Here is a 21,523-nt window from a genome sequence, read left to right as displayed (position 1 = left end):
AGGGTTAGGACAACTCATGCGCTCATGGTTGGGAGGTGAGTTGGATATCGCTCCTTCTATGTTCAAGTGTTGTCTTTGTTGCCATCTTGTTAGGGTTTTTATAGGCTGATTGATCGTGGGCACAACATTTGTCTTCTTCAATCCCATCAGCCTTTATGAAAAGTCATTGCTTTCTATTGTTTTTGATGAGATCTTTCCAATATGGAGTAAAAAAGCAACTCTTAAGTAGGCATACTGACTCTAATGAATCTCTACCACCAGGTAGTTATTCTACTTGACCAATGATTTGAGGTAAATGACCCGATGGAATTGATTTGTCCGATTACTCAAGGACCAATACAAGTTCAAATGGAATGTGCAAGTGGTATCCTCCAATACAAAACTTCTCAATTGGGACAATTGCTTGAGCTTGTCCCAAGTGCTCTTTCCAATGGCTTGCATAGGACATTGGTGAAGGTGGACATCAAAAGGTAATTGGTAATTAGGACTAATCTATAGTACTTTGAAGATACCTAATAATGCTTGTTAGTTCACCTTGAAGATAGTTACTAATGTGTGTTAGTTTGCCTTGAGTTAGGAGTCTTTGGTATCTTCAAACTGACTCCTACCACTGACTTACTTGTGCCTTTCTTGCCCTCTTCTCTTCCTAGTAGCATCCTATGTCACCATATGCAAGAGTGGAGAGAGCTTGTTTGCATGGACCATTGTGGCCCCATGAGCTCTAGTAGTTTTCTGCATTTGGTCATAATATATGTTGGAGAGCTGGAAGAAGCTATATATCAATGTAATGCCATGCTAGGATCCATCTTGCACACATGACAAGACCAAAACCATATAAGAATGCACAACAAGCATAAGGAAATGAACATCGTGCTCATTGCCCATAGAGCCAATGTTGGCTCCCTCTCAAGCCTAGGAACTAGTGGCAAATGGGCCAAGCCTCTACCACGAATTTCAACCCCATTGCTCTCCATACAGGTCATGTAACTTAAATGATTTGTCTAGATAATGTTTCTTTGACTTGAGCATCACTAACAAGCCATTAGAAAAGATTAAGCCACTAGTTGTTCATGCTGGCGATCACACCATTAAAGTGCGCAAATGAGACCTAGGTTCTATTTGTAGAACCTAGCTGCTCTAACCCTGAAGTGCCTTGAGTGCGTGCACACTTCAAGATCCTTTGGCTAACCCTAAAGTGGCATGAGCGCATTCCCTTTAGTTGTTCTAACTTCTAGGATGTGTTCAGCCCTAGTGACCCCTGGTGACCAATGTTGTGTGCGCGCATCAATGATGGTAATGTCCAAGGGTGTATCATTGTGAATTTCCCCTTTGTGGTAGGAAGCATGTGCGATCTTCTTCTTAGATGACATCATTAAACTCTTCTTTGCCAATTGCTGTATGCCTATAGCTTCCATCTGCCCTACATCACTAACTCCCTGTTGAGCTACATAGGGATCAGCTCATCAAAATTCAAACGTTACCAAACCCATGTGTCGATTGCAACTTCCCTTGGCCTTATAGCACTATCTCCTCATCAAGCAACAAATTGATTAGGCTTCAAACGCAAGGTCAAGAGCTGACACCCAAACCTATCAGAAGTGGAGCAGCGGTGGAAGCATAAACATGTGCTGAAATAAATTGCTGAAACACGAGACAAAAAGAAAAGAAAGAAAGAACACGATACAGATGAGAACTCAGATGTATGCACGGGAAATGGAATCCATATATCTGAACACGAGACAGTCGCATACAACAGTGAGTCACTAGCTGCGTGGGCACTGGCTCCTCTCTCCACAGAGTCTGCAGATGGTGAAGATGATGATGATACTGACTGAGGAGGAGCCACTGAGTATAAATAGGTGAAAAGTGGGGAGCAATAAATGCTGGTCGGACAGCATTAATGCTGGCCGATTGGTGCATAAAAATGCCCCAATGGCATAAAATGCCACACCAAAAAAAACCTAAAATACCTAATAAAAATGCCCAGCCCAGATCAAGCTCAGACTTACACATGAGCTGACAAATACTCTGCTAATACCCTCTCTCAGATCATGGGTAATCTGATACAATATAAGGAAAAAGGATCAGAAATGATACAACATAGAACCACCAAGTAAAACCATGGATACCCAAGCAGTGGGTGATCAAGCCACCACCAAGGTGCCTCGGAGAGAACCTGATGTCGATGTCGATCGTACCAAACACCTGAAAATAGAGAAGATCATAGCATGTCTCTGTGTCTATCACCAATGTCTCGCAGTAGCATACAGGACCATCCTGTCAAAAATACCCCTGAACATAGGTGACCATGGATTCCCCGTCTTTGGCCAGCAGACCGCCAAAGTGTCCCCTCATGTGAGCTCCAGACGAAAGCCTCCCGCTCTCTGTCAGATAACTAGCTCATCATGAACCTGGATGTTAATCTTAGCTTGAGGATTTGATTCCGCCAGACTGAAGTCGATGCGTCAAGGGCGTCCCTCTCTGGAACCTCTGCACCTGTATAAAAGTATAGATGAGGCACGGCTGCCCCATCTGAACACCCGCTCACACTCCCTCTCTGGCACAAGAGAGTCGTGAGGGATGACCTCATCACCACCACTAGAAAGCAGCTGAGAAAGGGGCCACCAAGCCCTTTCCGCGATCCGAAGAAGAGGATCCCTTCCGTGCCTTGGACTTCACCTTGGTCGGAGGATCTGAGTCGGAGTCTGATGAAGGAGAGAACTCATCGGTAGAGTCAACATCCCGCTTCGTCTTCTGCTCCTCCTTCTTGGAAGCCACTAACGACTTGCAGTCCTTCCGCAAATGTCCCTTCTTGCCACAGTGGTAACATTGGGCCTTCGACTTCTTCTGCTCGTTACCCCCCTCTGAAGCTACATAAGCCTTGCCTCCATAATGTGCCGGAAGCCACCCCTGTAATCTCAAGGATGTCTCATGCTCAAGAAGCATCGAGGTTATATGTGTAAAACTGACAGGAGTCGATGATGTCTGCGCCCGCAAAGCATTGGCCACTCCATCAAACTCCGGGGGGAGCTTGTAGAGGACCGTCCCGAGGAGATGTGCCTCGGGAAGAGTGGATTGCATGTGCCGAAGTTGGTCCTGTACTTGCGTAACGCGAAGAAGAAAAGACTGAATAATATCTTGCGGCTTAAACTTCATCTGCTGGAGCTGGCCATAAAGTGTGACGGTCCGCATGGTGGAAGGTGCTTCGTACATCTGCTGCTGCAACTTTTGCCATACTTCAGGAGATGTCCTACAGGAGGTAACTGTCGGTAAGACCACTTTAGAAATACACCGAAGCAACGCCGAGTAAGCACGGGCATCGTCCGAGTCCCATGTGAGCACCGCTTCCTCATGGTTGTCCTCATCAAAGTCGTCAGGAAGAGGAAAAGGACGGAGAGGTCGAGGAATAGCTCCACAGACGATGTACCATAACCGCTTCTGCACAAACCAAGCTTTCATGACAGCACTCCATGTGAGATAATCAGGTCCATGTAACTTATCATCAGTGGAAGTGCACGGAGGAGCCATATGGAGAGGATAAGAAGAGAAGTAGAGAAGAGATGGAATTGAGAGAGGAAACACAGCCAAAACACAAGCACAGACTGCAGAAAATGAGAGTTCACAGGCAATATAACCCAAAATCTGATCAATAGAAGACAAAATCTGCGGCAGAAAGTCAAAAAATCAGTCAAAAACTGCCAAAAACAGCAAATCGGGATTTTAAATCTACTGATACTAGGTCTTCATAGTCTCGATATCTCATCATTTGAGAAAAGCTTCCAGCTAACCGGGACCATCCTTTCGTAGGATGGGCCTAAGTCACGTCCACCACACTTTCCTCAGTTTGCTTTAATTATCTAATTACCTACCACATTATGTTTTGACATGCAAAAGCACCTTCCTTAGGCTGCTACAGCAGTCGTCTGATCAGTAGGGGGTACAAAACAGTCCTGAAATCAGCAAGAAAACACAGCAGGAACACATCCTGAAAACTGATACCATGTTAGAAGTGGAGCAGCGGTGGAAGCATAAACATGTGCTGAAATAAACTGCTGAAACACGAGACAAAAAGAAAAGAAAGAAAGAACACGATACAGATGAGAACTCAGATGTATGCACGGGAAATGGAATCCATATATCTGAACACGAGACAGTCGCATACAATAGTGAGTCACTGGCTGCGTGGGCACTGGCACTGGCACTGGCTCTGGCTCCTCTCTCCACAGAGTCTGCATATGGTGAAGATGATGATGATACCGACTGAGGAGGAGCCACCGAGTATAAATAGGCTGAAAAGTGGGGAGCAATAAATGCTGGTCAGACAGCATTAATGCTGGCCGACTGGTGCATAAAAATGCCCCAATGGCATAAAATGCCACACCAGAAAAAACCTAAAATACCTAATAAAAATGCCCAGCCCAGACTCACACATGAGCTGACAAATACTCTGCTAACAAAACCCTCATTCCATTATCAGTCATGTCATTTCTTGGAGAAGCTTTGTGTGCACCAAAGCACACAATTACAGAGCTGCCCCCAAAGTGAGCAACTGATCATGAACGAACTTGACCCTCATAAAAAATGCTCCCAAGCCCAATAGAAGGCAGGTCACTCATAAAACTCATGCAACCTGTTTGATACCTTCTCGATAGTCGTCGGTGTCTTGGTAGTCAGGAAAACTTCGTTGACATAAAAATATTCATAAATATAACTAACCTCTTCTCCAGCTTCTGCTCTACTTCTGAGCTAATGCCTTCATTTCAGCACAAGAAGCAAGAATGAAGACCATCTTCCTCGTTACAGCAGTATGAGAATCGCATAATGGAAGTCAATGGTGTCATTAAAGAATCCACCCCCACAAATGGTCTTGTTAGTCATATAACCCTACAGGTGATGTCAGACCCGTTAACATAGCTAGCAACAGTGGATGCTTGGCAGCCTTTGAAGTGGGCCAAGAAGGATGGAGACAACTTTGCATGCCGTATGACAAACAAATGATGGTAATGCCTAGGCATGTCACACGAGATCTTCCATTAATGTTTAGATTAAATTCATTTATCATAAGTCATCCTCCAAAGAGAGAGTGCCCATCTATGAGGTCACAAATATAGAAGGATGACGCGCCACACAGAGAAATCACAATCTTGCATTTTCAACTAGAACTCCAACTATATAACTGAGATTTTGCATAAACTTAAAACATGAACATATCTTGAAAGCTTTATAGTTGGTCAGATTGATTCCATCCTGTAATCTTGCATTACTGACCTTATTAGGGGTTTCTTAATCCAAGCTGGTGACATTTTACTCTGTAAACCTGTGTACTCTCTTTCTACTTGCTTCTTGGATTGGGCAGGGATGGACTGAAAAATTGATGAAAATTGTTGATACACTCTACTGGTGCTAACTAAATGATTGGTTTGGTTTAAAGGTGCAAAAATGGTTTTCTTAGTCATTCACAACTCTGAACAACTGGAGACAGTATTGTTTGGTGAGAAGCGTGTCATTTCAGGTGCCATTTGTGTTCTTGTTTGCCATTTAGCATATTTCCAAGCAAGCTTCCAGTTTTTATTTTCATAAAAGAATTAAGCAGCATGGCTGAACTGCTGTAGCCATTCCTCTAAACACTCCCATCATACTTTGTGGAGCATTTTCACCAACATACGTTCAGAAATTGGCATCAAAACTGTCAGGTATGTGCATGTGAATCCATTTTCTTATTCAATCTATATACTGAAGGAGGGTCTATTTTGGTTGTAAGTCTGATTAGAAGAAGAATTTGCAGTGTCTTCTGCATCATACAAAGTGAATTAGTTGATTGAATATAATAAAACAGCTGGATAGAAAATGGAGAGTAATCAGCGAAGTAGGGATTGTATTTCTGGTAGTATTTTCAAGTTTTTGGGGTAGCAGGTCATTACGTGATTAGAGTGACCCTAACAATCAATGACAGATTGGGGTTTGTTGTGGGCCATGCTGTTCAAACTTCAACTTTGAAGTGGGTGCACATATAATGGCACATAGGAGATAACATCTGATAATCACATGACTTGTTGGATGTGTTTGCTAAGTCAGGGTTATACAAATACTGCTTGGAAGCTAGAATAATTTTTGGTCACCCCTCTAGAATTGGTGAGTGGACCGAGCATGGACAAGAGCATTCATCTGAGATTGATGGAGCCTATGCTTTGTACAATCTCATATTTTATTGTTGCAATTATTAGATTTGAAGATCTTTTTGCCTATGGGTTCTCCTATCTTTTTGTGAGTTGCGCATTTAGGACCTAGTGTCTTATGATAGGCATTAGAGCCCTCTCTCAACAACCAGGTGAAGGGTGATTAGTATCGGAGCATTCCAAAATTTTCACTTTTTCCTATAGTAGTTGTACGAGGGGTTTACTACCACCATGGAGGGTTTGTATGGAGAGCTTGTGATGCAAGTGGAGGTAGCATGTGTGGCAATGGAGGCAACATGCTTGGAGGTGGTATCACTTCGCCAAGAGCTTACTCTTCTGCAAAGGTAGTTGAAAACTTCCCGATTGATGATCTCTCAAGTTCAAGGGGAGGTCATCCACACAAAAGGTGCATGGGGTGCAGGGTGGATTGCTGAAAGCATTTGCTAGCTCTAGATTTGAGGGCATCTAGTGGCAAAGCACAGCTAGCATGGCCATGGAGAGTCCTCATCCTAGGGTGTGGAGGAAAGGAGCAAGAGTGCTCGCCTCCTCCTTCACATGTTTCACTCTCTTTGGAAGGGGGAAGTTCGGGCCATCCTGAGCATCACAGTATTCCTTCATTGCCAATCATTGGGGGAGCAGGGTGTCAGAGTGCAGCGGTGCGGAAGCGTAGGACTGAGAGAGAGAGAAGAGAGAGAAAGAGACAGTGGACCATGAAGATCTGCTGTATAAAGAATGCTGAATACAAAGATATGCAGATATATACACGGGCGCAGTGCGCTGGACTGCGTGTCTCCACCTCGACGATGCAACCTGCTGTTCACCTCGAAGTCCGCTGCAGTCTGCACTGTCTGCTGTCTGAAATCTGCGAACAGAGACGGAATCTGCGCGTGTCACCGGTCTGTAATCTGCGAGCAGAGAAGTGTACGAGACTGCTGGGGATGTCGGCTATTTATAGCCAGAATCTGCCAGAAAATAGGGCGCCAGAAATACCCTGTCGGTTGCATTTAGCCGACTGACTGTACGGGGCGGACTGCCACGTGGCAGTCCGATTGTGCAGTCCGACTGCACTCTGCCTCCTGCCTGGCTGTGATCTCTAACATCCCCTCTCAGAGCCTGGGCAAGGCAGAAGCCTGAGGGATCTGGAATGTCGCCGAAGTAGAGCCTGGGGAAGTGCCTTCGTAAACAAATCCGCAAGATTGTCCTCCGTCTTGCAGTACTCCACAGTGATAGTCTCATCCAGAAGCTTCTCGTGGATGAAGTGGTACTGGATCTCTATGTGCTTCGTCCGGGCATGAAAAACAGGGTTCCTTGCCAAGGCAATGCAACTCTCATTGTCACATCGCAGTAATGTAGGACGAGTCTGGGGGCACCCAAGCTCCTCCAATAACCGCCGAAGCCACACAACCTCGCATGTGGTGGAAGACGCGGCCCGATACTCCGCCTCAGTAGACGAAAGGGCTACCGTGGGCTGCTTCTTGCTACTCCATGAAATAACACCTGCACCCAAAGTAAAACAGTAACCTGTAGTAGACCGCTTGTGGTCCACATCATCGGCCCAATCCGAGTCGCTCCAACCTGCAAGTACAAGATCTGACCCATCTATCCCTGCGGGGTAATGAATCCCTAAGTCAGACGTCCCCCTCAGATACCGAAGTATCTTCTGAGCAGCCTGCCAATGCACCGTCTTAGGTTCACTCATGAACCTTGCCAAGAGCCCAACAGCAAAACATAGATCAACCCTGGTGTTGAGAAGCCAAATCAAGGAACCAATCAACTGTCGATAGCGGGACGCATCCGCCAAAGGAGAAGTTGAATGGGAAGTGGCCTTCCAATTCAGATCCATAGGAGTAGATAGGGCCCGACAATCCTCCATCTTAAAAGACACCAAGAGCTCCTGTACATATCTCTGTTGAGAGATAAAGATCCCCCTCTGAGACTGATAAATCTCATGGCCCAAAAAGAAATGGAGTAGACCCAAGTTCGTCATCTCGAACGTCCGATGTAAAGCTGACTTCGTCTCTTGGACCTGTTGTGCATCATCGCCTGTGACAATCAAATCATCAACATATAAGACAAACAGCACATAACCATCCTCGGAAGTGTGAACATACAGCTGCGGATCGGCCTTGGACCACCGATATCCCAATTGAGTCTGGAGGAACGAATCAATCTTCTCGTTCCATTCACGCGGAGCCTGCTTGAGGCCATACAAGGCCTTCTTCAACCTGTAGACTTTTCCATCTGAAGAACCAAAGCCAGGAGGCTGCTCAACATAGATCTCCTCCTTCAAATCACCATTAAGGAATGCCGACTTTACATCCAACTGATAAACAGGCCATCTCCTATGGCCAGCCAAAGCAAGAACAGCTCTAATGGTCGCCATACGAGCTGTGGGGGCAAAAGTATCATGACAGTCAATACCTGGGCGTTGTGCAAAACCTTTAGCAACAAGGCGAGCCTTGTACTTATCCAAAGTACCATCACTGAGGTATTTGGTCTTGAAGACCCACTTGACTCCAATCACCTTCTTCTTCGGGGGGCGAGGCACGAGTGACCAAGTGCCATTCCTCTCAATAGCCTCCAACTCAGCTTCCATAGCTTTCTTCCATGGTGCGGACTGTAAAGCCTCCTTCACGGAGGTGGGCTCTCGATCCTGCATAACACAGGTCAGCAAACAATAGTTGGAGCAAACAAGCTCCGTAGAATGTGCCTGGTGCCTCCGTGACCGCCGCGGACCATCCTGCGGTCCCCACTCCTCAGGAACCCCCTCGATCCCGGAATCACGGAGTGTGTCACGGGCCCAGCGAGGAGGAGGCCGAACCTCCCCTCGTCTTTCTCCATCAGCAGAAGACTATGGAATATCCACCGGCGGTAACTTCTCAGAGGTGTCCGGTGGAGCAGTAGACTCTGTGTCAGAAACAGAATCATAATCAAAAGGCACGGGCTGCAATGGAACTGTAGAAGGAGCCCAACTCTCCCCTGGATCTCCTAGAACGGGATGCTCCTCACCCGTTGAAGTAGCCGGAACCTCCACAAACCGCACATCACGGCTAGTGTACACATCGCGCTTGACGGGATTATACAGTCGGTAGCCGTGGGACTGGGAGCTGTAGGCAACAAATACATGTTTTCGGGAAGCTGCTTCAAATTTATCACGGTGAGCCTTGGGGATGTGAACATAGGCATCACACCCAAAGACCCGAAAGTAATAAACATTTGGCTTTGTTCCGAAATAAGCCTCAAATGGGGTCATCCCGTCCACGGCCGAAATAGGGGATCGATTAAGGATGTGAACTGCGGTAGCCACAGCCTCGGCCCACAGAACTTGAGGGGTCTGTCAGTGCTCCATCATGGTGCGCGCCATCTCGATCACACTGCGGTTCTTCCGTTCAAGAATACAATTTTCTTGAGGAGTGTTGGTATTGGCAAACTCCTGGTGAATTCCTCTATCTGCACAAAATCGAGCAAACTCATTAGAAACAAATTCACCTCCCTTGTCGGATCGCAAGGTCTTCAACTTCCGGCCCGATCGGTTCTCCTCAAAGAGAAGCCAATCCTTGAAGTGCGAGAAAGCTTCTGACTTTAGTGCCAAAAAATAGGCCCATGTCATCCTGCTATAGTCATCCACGATCAGCATGAAGTACGAGCTCCCACGCAGGGACTCATTCCTCATAGGGCCACATAGATCCGTAGATACTAGCTCCATCGGTGAAGTAGACCGCCGCGAAGCTGTGTGGGGAATGGCATCCCTATGCTGCTTCCTCCGAATGCAGGAGACACATGGCTGCTGGCTCACCACTATATCCGGCAACCCTCGAACAAGCTGTCCACGTGACGCCCTTCGAAGATAGTCATAGTTCAGGTGACCAAACCGAGCATGCCATAATTCTGACTGTGACTGAGAGGTAAGAAGAAGAGTAGAGAGGGCGGTGGAAGACTTCAGTTTGTAAATGCCGTTCTCCTCATATCCAGATGAGAGAACCTTCCTCGATCCACGATCAAGGACTCGCACCGTAGTACTGTCAAACTCCACCAAAAGGCCAAGGGAGCAAATCTTATGAACTGAAAGGAGATAGTACCCTAATCCTGGTACATACAAAACCTCTGAGGTATGGGTACCACCTCGTCCATCCGGAATAACTTGGATCTTACCCCGACCTGCAATAGAAACTGAAGAGCTATCTCCATTGAGAATCTGCCCACGCGAGGGTCGTAGCTGGGCAACACCATCTGATGAAGGAGTCATGTGCCGTGAGGCACCACTATGAACAATCCACTCTCGAGCCTGGGGAGCCGTCATCGCAGCATCAGAAGCATTCGGTGAAGCGTCCTCAATGACAGCTAGATGAAGAAATGCAGCTGATGAGGGTGCAGCCACCACTCCAGAATCCTTGGTATCCTTCTTCTTGGTGTCCTTCGTGTCTTTGTCAGGGCAATCCTTCTTCCAATGGCCAGTCTTTCCACAAATATGGCATGTGGAATCTTTGTCCTTGTCCTTCTCCTTGTCCTTCTTGGACTTGTTATCCCCCTTCTTATTCTTTTGGTCCTTCCCCTTCTTTTGAGAGGCTTGACTTGTCAACGCCTCCGACTTGGAAGCATTCTGTCCCTTTAACTGTTCCTCTTGGTCCAAGACCATAGGAACCAACTCTTCCCACCGAAGAGTAGACTCTCGCCCCGAGGCTATAAGGGCAGAGTAAAATGTACCGAATCGTGGCGGCAACTGGGACAATAGTGTGATCGCCATGTCTTCGGAAGAAATCGGCTTCCCCGCATTCTGAACCTGCATTTGAAGCTGCCTTAGCTTGTTAATGTGCTCTCGCAGCGAAGAAGACTTATTTACGGACAAAGTCCGCATCTGTACCTCCAAAGAAGCCCTCTTCATTAGGGTCATCCGATTGTACATTTGATCAAGCTCCAGCTATATCTCCCGAGCCATTGTCAAGTGCTCGATGTGAGCGATCACGGCTGTAGTGCATGATAGAAAGAGAAAGGATCGAATCCTGGCATTCAGTTTGTCCCAATGAGACTGGGCCTTGGCCAACTCCGCACGAGCATCGGAAGAGAGTTTGGACTCATCTCTTACTGAGGGCCGGTCAATCTCCTCCTGTACCAACTCCACCAAATCATAGGACTCAAGGATGGCCAACATCATGACGCGCCAAATGCGGTAGTTGTCGCCGTCGAGCTTCTGATCTGTAGGAAGAGCCGGTAAGACAGGCACCTTCCGGTCCATAATCGCCTGGAACTCCAAGTCCATCTCTGTAGACATCTTCACCTGCAATGCCTTCACAAACGCAAAAGCAGCCCCCTCTGACTGGGAAAACTCAGTTTGCTAAGGCTCTTCCGCGTCCTGAACCTTCTTCACCCGCCGGAGGCGATGAAAAAGCAAAACCTGTACTTGTAGGCTGAAAACTCAAACTTCCTCCACGTCAAACAGCAATAAACAGCAGCAAATCCACCACCTGTACTCCTTTCCTGTGCGCCCACACTCGTTTCAGCCTTGTTCCAAGGCACAGCCCTCTTGTCTGCCCTTAAACGCAAAAAACGCAAATTTGTGTCGCGATGGAAACTCCTCTTCAGGTTGATTCTGTGCTCAGTCAGCCCTCAAACACTGCTCTGATACCATGTTAGAGTGCAGTGGTGCGGAAGCGTAGGACTAAGAGAGAGAGAACGCAGAGAGAGAAGAGAGAGAAAGAGACAGTGGACGATGAAGATCTGCTGTATAAAGAATGCTGAATACAAAGATATGCAGATATATACACGGGTGCAGTGCGCTGGACTGCATGTCTCCACCTCGACGATGCAACCTGCTGTTCACCTCGAAGTCCGCTGCAGTCTGCACTGTCTGCTGTCTGAAATCTGCGAACAGAGACGGAATCTGCGCGTGTCACCGGTTTGTAATCTGCGAGCAGAGAAGTGTACGAGACTGCTGGGGATGTCGGCTATTTATAGCCAGAATCTGCCAGAAAATAGGGCGCGAGAAATACCCTGTCGGCTGCATTAAATGCAGCCGACTGACTGTACAGGTCGGACTGCCACGTGGCAGTCCGACTGCACACCTGTCCGACTGCACTCTGCCTCCTGCCTGGCTGTGATCTCTAACACAGGGGTGGGGGTGCCCTACAAGTTCAATGGTGTTAAGCGACTCAAAAGATGAAGCAAAGTTTTAGAGGAATTTAGTCTGACACTCAAAGGGCACGAGATCCTTTTTTCCTCCCAGCATTGCCTAGTTATTGCTAGCAACTCTCATCGTAATCCGATTGCCAGCCGTCACTTGTTGGTGAGTCCTACTATTCCTGGACTCTCTTTAATTCTAGGCTCCCCTAAACCCCGTTCGGGCGCCCAAGGCCCCGGACGGTCATGCCTCGTACATGTTTCCCGTAATTTACCTTATAAATATAACATTTCCTTCCCCTTAAGAATCGGTTTCGTCCACGAAAACGATACTTGGAAGGTCTAACTGTAAATTGGGAAACCTTTTCTTTAAGGTATTTACTCGCTCCCATGTTGAGCTTTCTTCTGAACAATCTTTCCACTTAACCAAACATTCTTGATAAATAGTATTCCTTGTTCGTCTATTACGAACATTTAATATTCTTTCTAGTTCATGTGGATTAGATTGGTCATCTAATAGCTCTTGAATGTTATCATTTAAGATTAGATTATCCAAATCACCCAGATTCTTCCTTAACTTACTTACATGAAAAACTGGATGTATTTTACTAGTAGCAGGTAGTTGGAGCTTGTAAGCCAGTTCTCCCACCTTTTTAAGTATTGTGAAAGGACCACAATACCTAGATGAAAGCTTTGGACATTGTCCTGTTTTCATGGTTTTGGTTTGTTCAGGCACCTTAAGATAGACCAATTCTCCTTCTTCAAAGGAGATGTCTCTTCGGTGAGGATCTGCATATGCTCTAGCTCGATTTTGAGCTTTTTTAATATTTTTTTGAGCAAATTTTAACATACTTCATATCCTCCAAAAAATCCTTGGCTGCCTGAAGCTTTTCCTTATGCAGTCCTATTGCATGAGGAGCTTTGGGCTGAAACCCATACATTAACATAAATGGTCTATATCCAATGGAAGAGTGCTTGGCACTATTATATGCAAACTCTGCTATCGGTAGATACTCTTCCCAATTAGTTTGCCTTTTACTTACATATGCCCTAAGCATATCTTCAAGGATTTGGTTAACTCTTTCAATTTGCCCATCAGTTTGCGGGTGATCCGCCGTACTCATGCTAAGTTTAGTATCCAACTTCCTAAATACCGCATGCCAAAATTGATTATCAAATTTTCTATCACGATCAGAAACTATATTTGCCGGAAGGCCATACAATCAGTATATGTTCTCTACGAACAATCTAGCCAATTCTGGTGTTTTAACAGCAGTTGAAGTTGGAATGAAGCTAGCCATTTTGGTTAACCTATCTACAATCACCTACACAGAGTCGTGCCTCCTCTGTGTTCTGGGTAAAGCAACAATAAAATCCATGGAGATACTCTTCCATTTTCCCGAAGGAATCTCTAGTGGATGGAGAAGTCCTCCCATTTTCAATCTTTCAGCTTTATTAACCTGGCATTTATTACATTTGACCACATAGTCAAGGACGTCCTTATTCATTCCAGGCCAATATAACTGCCTTTTAATATGACTATAAGTCTTATTAACTCCTGGATGTCCTGCGCTAGGGGTTTCATGACACTTAAAGAGTATCTGGCTCCTAATTTCTATATCTTTCGGGACACATACCCTACCCTTGTAGAGTAAATAACCATTATCAATGGTAAAATTCTTCCACTTGAATCCGGTTTGAGCAACCCTTGATTCTTCATTTCCTTGTTGAACATCCTCAGATATTCCTTCCTCAGTAGAAGCACTTTTATTTGGATCCCCATTTCTTATTGCTTCCCATATATTGGAATATGCCGGATCAACCTGGCATTTCTCTTTTAAAGATTCAAGCAAGTCGGAAGTAAACTGAGTAAGACTCAATTCATTTATGATGGGCATTCTGCTGAGTGCATCAGCTACTATATTATACTTTCCTTTTCTATATCTTATCTCATAGTCGAACTCTTGGAGGAGTTCGGCCCATCTGGCTTTACGCTCGTGTAAATCTGGTTGATCATTAAGCCACTTAATGCTTTCATGATCTGATAAATTCTTACTTTCAAAAGCAATTGGTCGATCTTCTTGTAATAAGACCGCGCCTGTCGCCTTATCACTGGCATCGGCTTCAACCACAAATGATTTATTGGGATCCACAATTAATAATACTGGAGTTGTAGCAATAGCTACCAGAAGTTTTTGGAAACTTTCATTTTGGTCTGTTCCCCAATTAAAGCTCTTTCCTTTCCCTTTAAGTTGGTCTGTCATTGGAATAGCTATTTTGGCATAATCTCGAATGAATCTACAATAAAATCCAGATAAACCTAGGAAGATCTGCAGCTCTTCCAAGTTTCTTGGAGATGGCCATTCAATAATTGCCCTAACTTTTTCTGGATCCATCTTGATTCTCTCTTTCGAGATAATATGCCCCAAATATTTGACCTCTTGTGCAAAGAATTCACATTTAGTTTTCTTCGCATAAAGGGAATGTGTTCTTAACAATTGGAATACTAATTGTAAGTGTTCCAAATGTTCTTCTCTTGATTTACTAAAGATCAAGATATCATCCAAGAAGACTACTACACTATTCATCAGCTTCATAAAGGTAACTGGTGCATTAGTAAGGCCAAAAGGCATCACCAAAAAATCATAATGCCTGTATCTAGTACGAAATGCTGTCTTAGGAACATCTTGTGCCTTAATTCTTACTTGGTGATAGCCTGATCTTAAATCTATCTTTGTGAAGTATTTTGCCCCTTATAATTGATCAAAAAGATCTTCCATTCTGGGCATAGGAAATTTATTTTTCACCGTTATTTTATTAAGTGCTCTATAATCAATACAAAGTCGCATAGAATCATCTTTTTTCTTTACTAATAAAATTGGCGAAGCCCAAGGTGAATTACTGGGTTGTATAAATCCTATATCAAGGTAATCCTTAATTTGTCTTTCAACTTCTTGGTGCTATGTTGCACTTAACTTATATGGTGGTTTAGAAATAGGGTATGTATCCTTATTTGTGTCAATTGGGTGATTTATATCACCCCTATCTGGTGGAAGGCCACTAGGTAAATCAGAAGGAAACACATCTTTAAATTCATCTAACAAACTACTTAATTCATTATTTACATTCAACTCACAAACATAAGAAAATTGTTGCTTTATATTACAGAAAGTAAAAGTGTTTTGTACAGGAAGAGACCATAACATATATACCTCACAAGCTTCCTTCTTTATCAGCTTCTGAACCTCAGTAGAACACAATAAAGGATTATCAAATACTTCATGTTCACCTTGAATGACAAAAGTCTTACCATCCCTTTCAAATTCCAGTGTATTATGATGATAACTACGTTTTAAGGATGGTTCCAATCTCCATAGCCACTCCCTCCCTAGAGCAATATCAGCTCTTTCCATGTTCATAATTTGGAAATCAAGTTTATCTTTATATCCTTGAATCTCAATTTTCAAATTGGATACCATTGTATCCCATATTTTATTATCTTGACCTTGCATCATACGAACAACATATTGATACCCACTCTTTTGTTGGGGAAGTTTCAATTTTTTAACAAATGCATAATTTATAAAATTATGTGTAGCAAAGTCATTAATCATGACTCTAACCCTCTTTCCAGCTATCAATCCATGCACTCTAACTAAATCATGTGGCCCAAAGGTAGGCTTCCACATAGAAGTTGACATACAACACTTGTGTTGTACATCCATGTGCAAGACCTCTAAAGATTTATACCTTTCATGCCCCTTTAATTCTAAGGTCTGCACTACATGGATTTGTTTTTCTTTTCCCTTGCCCTTGTCCTTATCCTTTCCTTTGTCTTTCCCCTTTTTCCTTTGAGGGCAATTCCAAGCAGCATGGTTAGGGGATAGGCAATTGAAACACAACTTTTCTTTTTTGGCTTTATCAAAGTCATCAGGACTTAACTTTGGCCTTACATATTATTTCTTTTCAAAAGGTTGTTTTTTGACCTTAAAAAATGGCATTTTTCTTTTAAATTTGCCCACAAATTTTGAGGTTTCCAATTCCTTAGACTTGGGCTCCGTATCAGTGAGACTAGTGAGTATACCTGGACGCATACTATCTTCATTGATTAATGCAAATTTAATTGTCTCTTCCAGTGTCTTAGGTGAACTCCTTTTTACTTCCTTTTTATAGGCCTTATCTAGTCCCCTAATGAATCCTCGTGTCTTTTGAAATTCATCTATTGCTTCCAATTTGAGGATTATCTCACGATATTCCTCCAAATATGGTAGCAAGGGTCTTCCCTTTTTTCTGACATAATCCCAATCTTCCCAATTTCTTTCCATTTCATTTTCAGGAAGGAATTCTTTCAAAAAGACAGATTCAAATTGAGCCCAAGTTTCAGGTATTTTATTTGCCTCCTTTAAAGTTCGCCACCATTTATACGCTTTGGTTCCCAAAGTTAAACTAGCCTCCAGTGCTTGGAGATGTGGCGGAGTATTTTTAAGTTTATGTAAATCTTTCCATTTTTGGAGAAAATTAAAGATTGTATCTTTATTTCTATCTTTCTCCTCCCCGTGAAACTGAGAGGGTTTCATATCTTTTAGAATTGGATTATCCCTCAACTTGTGGTGGGATTTCTTAGGATCTCGCATAATCATATCTAAATCTTTCGATGAAGATGGGATATCCGAGGTTTCTATCTTATTTTTATCCCTTTCTAATAATAAAGTTAATTGAGATTTTAGTTCAGTGAGTGTTTGAGTTAAAAATTCCATTTGAACCCCCTGAGCCTGCACATGAGCAGTAAGATCATCAAATTGTTCTCGTGTAGCAAAGAATTCTTCCTACTGTTCTTCTTGCATCTCCGTTTCATGGGGATCTACCATAGGGTGGTCCCCAAAACTAGAACCTTCCATTACTCCCTCTTTCCCTTTTTCTGCCATTAATACACTGGAATTGGAAAGCAAAGATAAGAAATTTGCATACAAAGTAAAGTACTTCCCTGGTTATAATGACAGGGCAACTGTTGCTGGTTTTATTAATAAGCCCGAAGAGTAAGGAACAATTTTTGTCTTTCCGGACTAAACCAGTCACGCTGGAAATGAAGTTCTTCGGTAGAAAACGAGACTATCACGTGAATCACCAGTATGTCTTTTATGTGTAGGACGAGTCTGACTGATTTCAGTCAGCTGATAACAGATTTAGCTCCTAACTTCAGTCGGCTGGTGACGAACCGTTGAATGATTGCTCTCCCAAGACAATTGGTGTGACGTGAGGCACGTGAACTCTCCCAAGACAATTGGTGAGACGTGAGGCACGTAAAGTACTGTCTCACGCTTTGATCTCCCTGCGGTGTCTTACGCGAAGAGACGTCTCCTTGCGGCGTCTCACGCTCCTTGCGGCATCTCACACTTTTCACCTTTCCTTGCGGCGTCTCATGCTTTTTGTCTCCTCACGGCCAGTTTTGACATATGACGGGTGACGTGTCCGTCAAATCGCCTGGCCTCGCCTGTAATCGCTTGAAAAAGACTTCACGAATGACTAGCAAGATCAGGACTTGACGGCCCCAGCAAGATGCGATGGCGGCTTTGATACCAATGTTAAGCAACTCAAAAGATGAAGCAAAGTTTTAGAGGAATACAGTCCGACACTCAAAGGGCACGAGATCCTTTTTTCCTCCTAGCCTTGCCTAGTTATTGCTAGCAACTCTCATCTTAATCCGATTGCCAGCCATCACTTGTTGGTGAGTCCTACTATTCCTGGACTCTCTTTAATTCTAGGCTCCCCTAAGCCCCGTTTGGGCGCCCAAGGCCCCGGACGGTCATGCCTCGTGCATGTTTCCCGTAATTTACCTTATAAATATAACAAATGGGTCTCCCAATCTTTGTCACTGAGAATGAAGAACAAGCAACAATGGTAAAGAAGTTGACCATTTTGAAGTTTCACTTCAAGCGAGATGAGAAGCTTGCCTACACTTTGAAGATAAGAGGGCGATAATGCCCTTGCTTGCATGTGGCAAATGGTGGATTTGATCCAACTTGTTATGATGGAAAAAAAGAAAAATCAATGTAGGAAATGAGCTGAAGATAAAGGGAAGGGCTTTGAGACCCCAATGCAAGTAGATCTTGTTACACTTATTGTGTTCCTTCGTAATAGCTGTCTTGTGAATGATCTGATATCCGTGGGCACTTCTTACCTTCTAGCTGGAGAAGGGCTTTTTCCTTGTGAGAGCACATGTTAGTGGGTGTGGTACTTTCGTACATTAGGGATTTGTACTTTCATTATCATTCTCACATAGTGGATGTGACCTTCCAACAACTCTCCTCTCTTGCTGTTCACTTGTTCACTCTGTCTGTGTGTGCTGCTGAATCCTAACCTAACAGTGGTATGAGAGCCATACCTCTTTTCAGCTGCCACTCGACTCGTGAGTTGACACTGCCTCAATTGCCATCGAGTCTTGAACTTGGCTAGTGCTGTTTGTGGTCTATTTGCACTGGAAGTTTGCCTGCACAGCTTGCCCATGAAGCTTCCCACGTTGTGCAGCCTGTTTGCTTCCCATTTAGAAATCGTCTGTCTCAAGCAGTTGCTTGGCAGCCTGTTTGTGACTGCTTCAGCCTTCTCTTGACATTTGCCCAACAGACACATCACGACCTGCAGCCTGTTCAGATCTGTTTGTAACAGCCCCCGTGTCACTTGTCCTGCCTGTTCACAATTGTCCAGATCTGCTCAATTCTGTCCAGTGTCAGTTGTCTTGCAGATTGTGCCTGTTTTAGCCCAACAGCCTACAGGTGTTCAGACCAGTTGATAGCTGCCTAGTTTGTGCTTGTTTCAGCCTGGAGCCTGATGTGTGACAAGCAGCCCCCGACAGTCTGTGGCTGGCATCCAACTGGTCCTGTCAGCTCCGCCACGTCACACAATTGACGGCTAGTTCATCTGTTGCAGCCTCGACTTTGTTCTCTCTCAATCTTAATATGAATTACTCCCACACCCCCATTCAAGCAAAATACACACAATCCATAAAATTTGCAAAAAAATCTCTAATTTCTCTCTTGACGTGATCCAAAATTTTGGGCTCTCTCACTAGATCATCAAAATTTACCAAAATTTTGGGGATTTTCCATTTGCAGCTGAAGATTGCCCTATTTCACATTAAAAATTTGGGGTTTCCACAATTGAGCCTAAATTTCACTAGATCTGTAAAAGGAATTTGGGCTTTTGTGAAATTTGTAGTAATTTATCAAAACAAGGTGAATTTCATCAGCCGCAAATTTTTCTTTGACATTTGTAAGGCTTTTGAGTTTTTCCTTGCTTTTTCATACTAATGTACCTTTAGGTACACATTTGACAATCGTCGTTATAAAAAGTCAGTTATATGCATAGCAAGCAATGGTAGTCCAAAATGACTTGCTAATATGCTTGAAAACTTCGAGAAATTGAATGGCACAAATTATCCAATGTGGACTTACACGATGAAGCATGTTTTGGTTGCCAAACAACTTTGGGCTTATGTCTTTGGTTTGAGTTTAGGCGTGCAGGCCTTGTTAGGAAAGATGTTGTAGGCTCGTCCAATGTCAGAAGTGGATCTTTTGCTCGAGCTCCTTGTGTCTCTCTCACCATTGATTGATTGAGCCATACACATGCTTTGTTTGCACTCTCTTGCAAAAGATAGGTTATCCCGCACGTTTGGTTGTGCACAATGGCCAAGGATCCTTGGGATAAACTTGTTTCTTTGCATCAGGTACGCAATGGGGCTTGTATAGGCTACCTGTGTAAACATCTTGAGATGAAGCACATGACAAAGGGTGATTTGGTGGATGCCTACATTACTTGTGCAAAGGATCTAATGGAGAAGCTTGTAAATATCGATGAAATTATTTCAATGATTCTCTTGTTTCTATAGTCTTGGCTGGTCTACTTGAGTCATATCAAAGTTTTTGCCACTACTCTTCACTTGCTTGCAAAAGGAGATGCTGATGATGCATACACATTTGATGCGTTGGTGTCATTGTTGTTGCAAGAAGAGCAATCATAGGTGAATTGCTCCAACATAACTATGGAAAATCAAGCATTTGCAATGAGTCATAGGAACAAAGGAAAAGCATGGCAACCATCAAACTCAAAGGGTAAAGGAAAATCAACTATTTCTTTGGCCTCTTCAAGCACAATGATGAAGGTGTCAGAAAGAAGAGATGGAATTATTGCAAAAAAAAGAGGCATGCCATTGAGGAATGTAGAAAGAGGATTGCTAGTGAAAAGATGAAGCAATCTGGCATGATTGTTGCTGAAACTTTAGGAAGTGTGAAGTATGTGGCAAGACATTGAGCAAGTTTGGACATTGGCCAATCTTTTGTTGTGGGTTATTCCTATGATCCTTCTTCTCATGCACATCGCTTATTAGTGGCTGGAAATAGCAATACATGTTATTTTGATAGTAGTGGCCACTACCTCCAAGCACATAACACCTTCGTGACTTGTTTGTATCATATGATCAATTATATATGTTAACAATGCTTTGTATACAATCCAAGGCATTGGACAGATTTCCATCGTTGAAGTAGGTGGAAAATTTATCATGCTTGAAATGGTTTTATATGTGCCTAGCATGAAAAAGAACTTTATTTCAGTTTTAGCCATTTCATGTGCTGGTTTTGTGGTTCCACATAGAGTGATGTAGTGCCTATGACTCTAGTGATGAGGATACCCTCGTTGTACAATGGCCTATATCAGCTTGATATAATGGGAGGAGAGCATCAGAGGATGCATTACATGCTGATGCTACCATTATGGATGGCACTGAGTTGTGGCATGCTTGGTTTGGTCATCTCAACTTTGGTAATTTGCTTTGTTTTGAGAAGAAAAAATACAGTGCTTGATCTTCCTCCTTTGAAAGTATCTACTCAAAATATATGCGAAAGTTGCATTCTTGGCAAAATGTCTTGTGCTTCTTTGCTAAAAAGGGATCTATGCATGCTAGTAAAATCCTGCAGCTTGTGCAAAGTGATGTTTGTAGACCCATGCCTTTTAACTCCATCAAGCGGTACTTATATTTTGTGACCTTTATTGATGACATGACACATCATTGTTGGGAGTATGCATAGAGGCACAAATCAGAGGTATTTGTTTGCTTTAAAGCTTTCTTGGCCATGGCCGAGTTGGTTACTCTTTGTATTGATCGAGAGGGGCACAAGCTCAACACATTTATGGGTGAAAGAGGCATTACACATAAGTATACTATGCCTTATATACCTCAA

General features: G+C 43.8%; 1 protein-coding gene across 1 annotated transcript in view; it reads left to right on the top strand.

The window, feature by feature from the left end:
* Positions 1-21,523, top strand: part of LOC148041451 (ketose-bisphosphate aldolase class-II family protein) — a 241,123-nt gene that overhangs the window by 33,320 nt on the left and 186,280 nt on the right. The window contains exons 3-4 of the mRNA XM_087679716.1: positions 5,432-5,512; positions 5,613-5,693. Of these exons, the coding sequence (XP_087535842.1) occupies positions 5,432-5,512; positions 5,613-5,693 (162 nt within the window). The remainder of the gene's footprint in view (positions 1-5,431; positions 5,513-5,612; positions 5,694-21,523) is intronic.

Source organism: Lygodium microphyllum, chromosome 1 (assembly GCF_053477565.2).
Source record: "Lygodium microphyllum isolate KBCC chromosome 1, Lygodium_microphyllum_v1.1.10, whole genome shotgun sequence".
NCBI lineage: Eukaryota > Viridiplantae > Streptophyta > Polypodiopsida > Schizaeales > Lygodiaceae > Lygodium > Lygodium microphyllum.
Note: the sequence above shows the minus strand (reverse complement) of the source record. Positions and strands in the feature narration are given on the sequence as shown.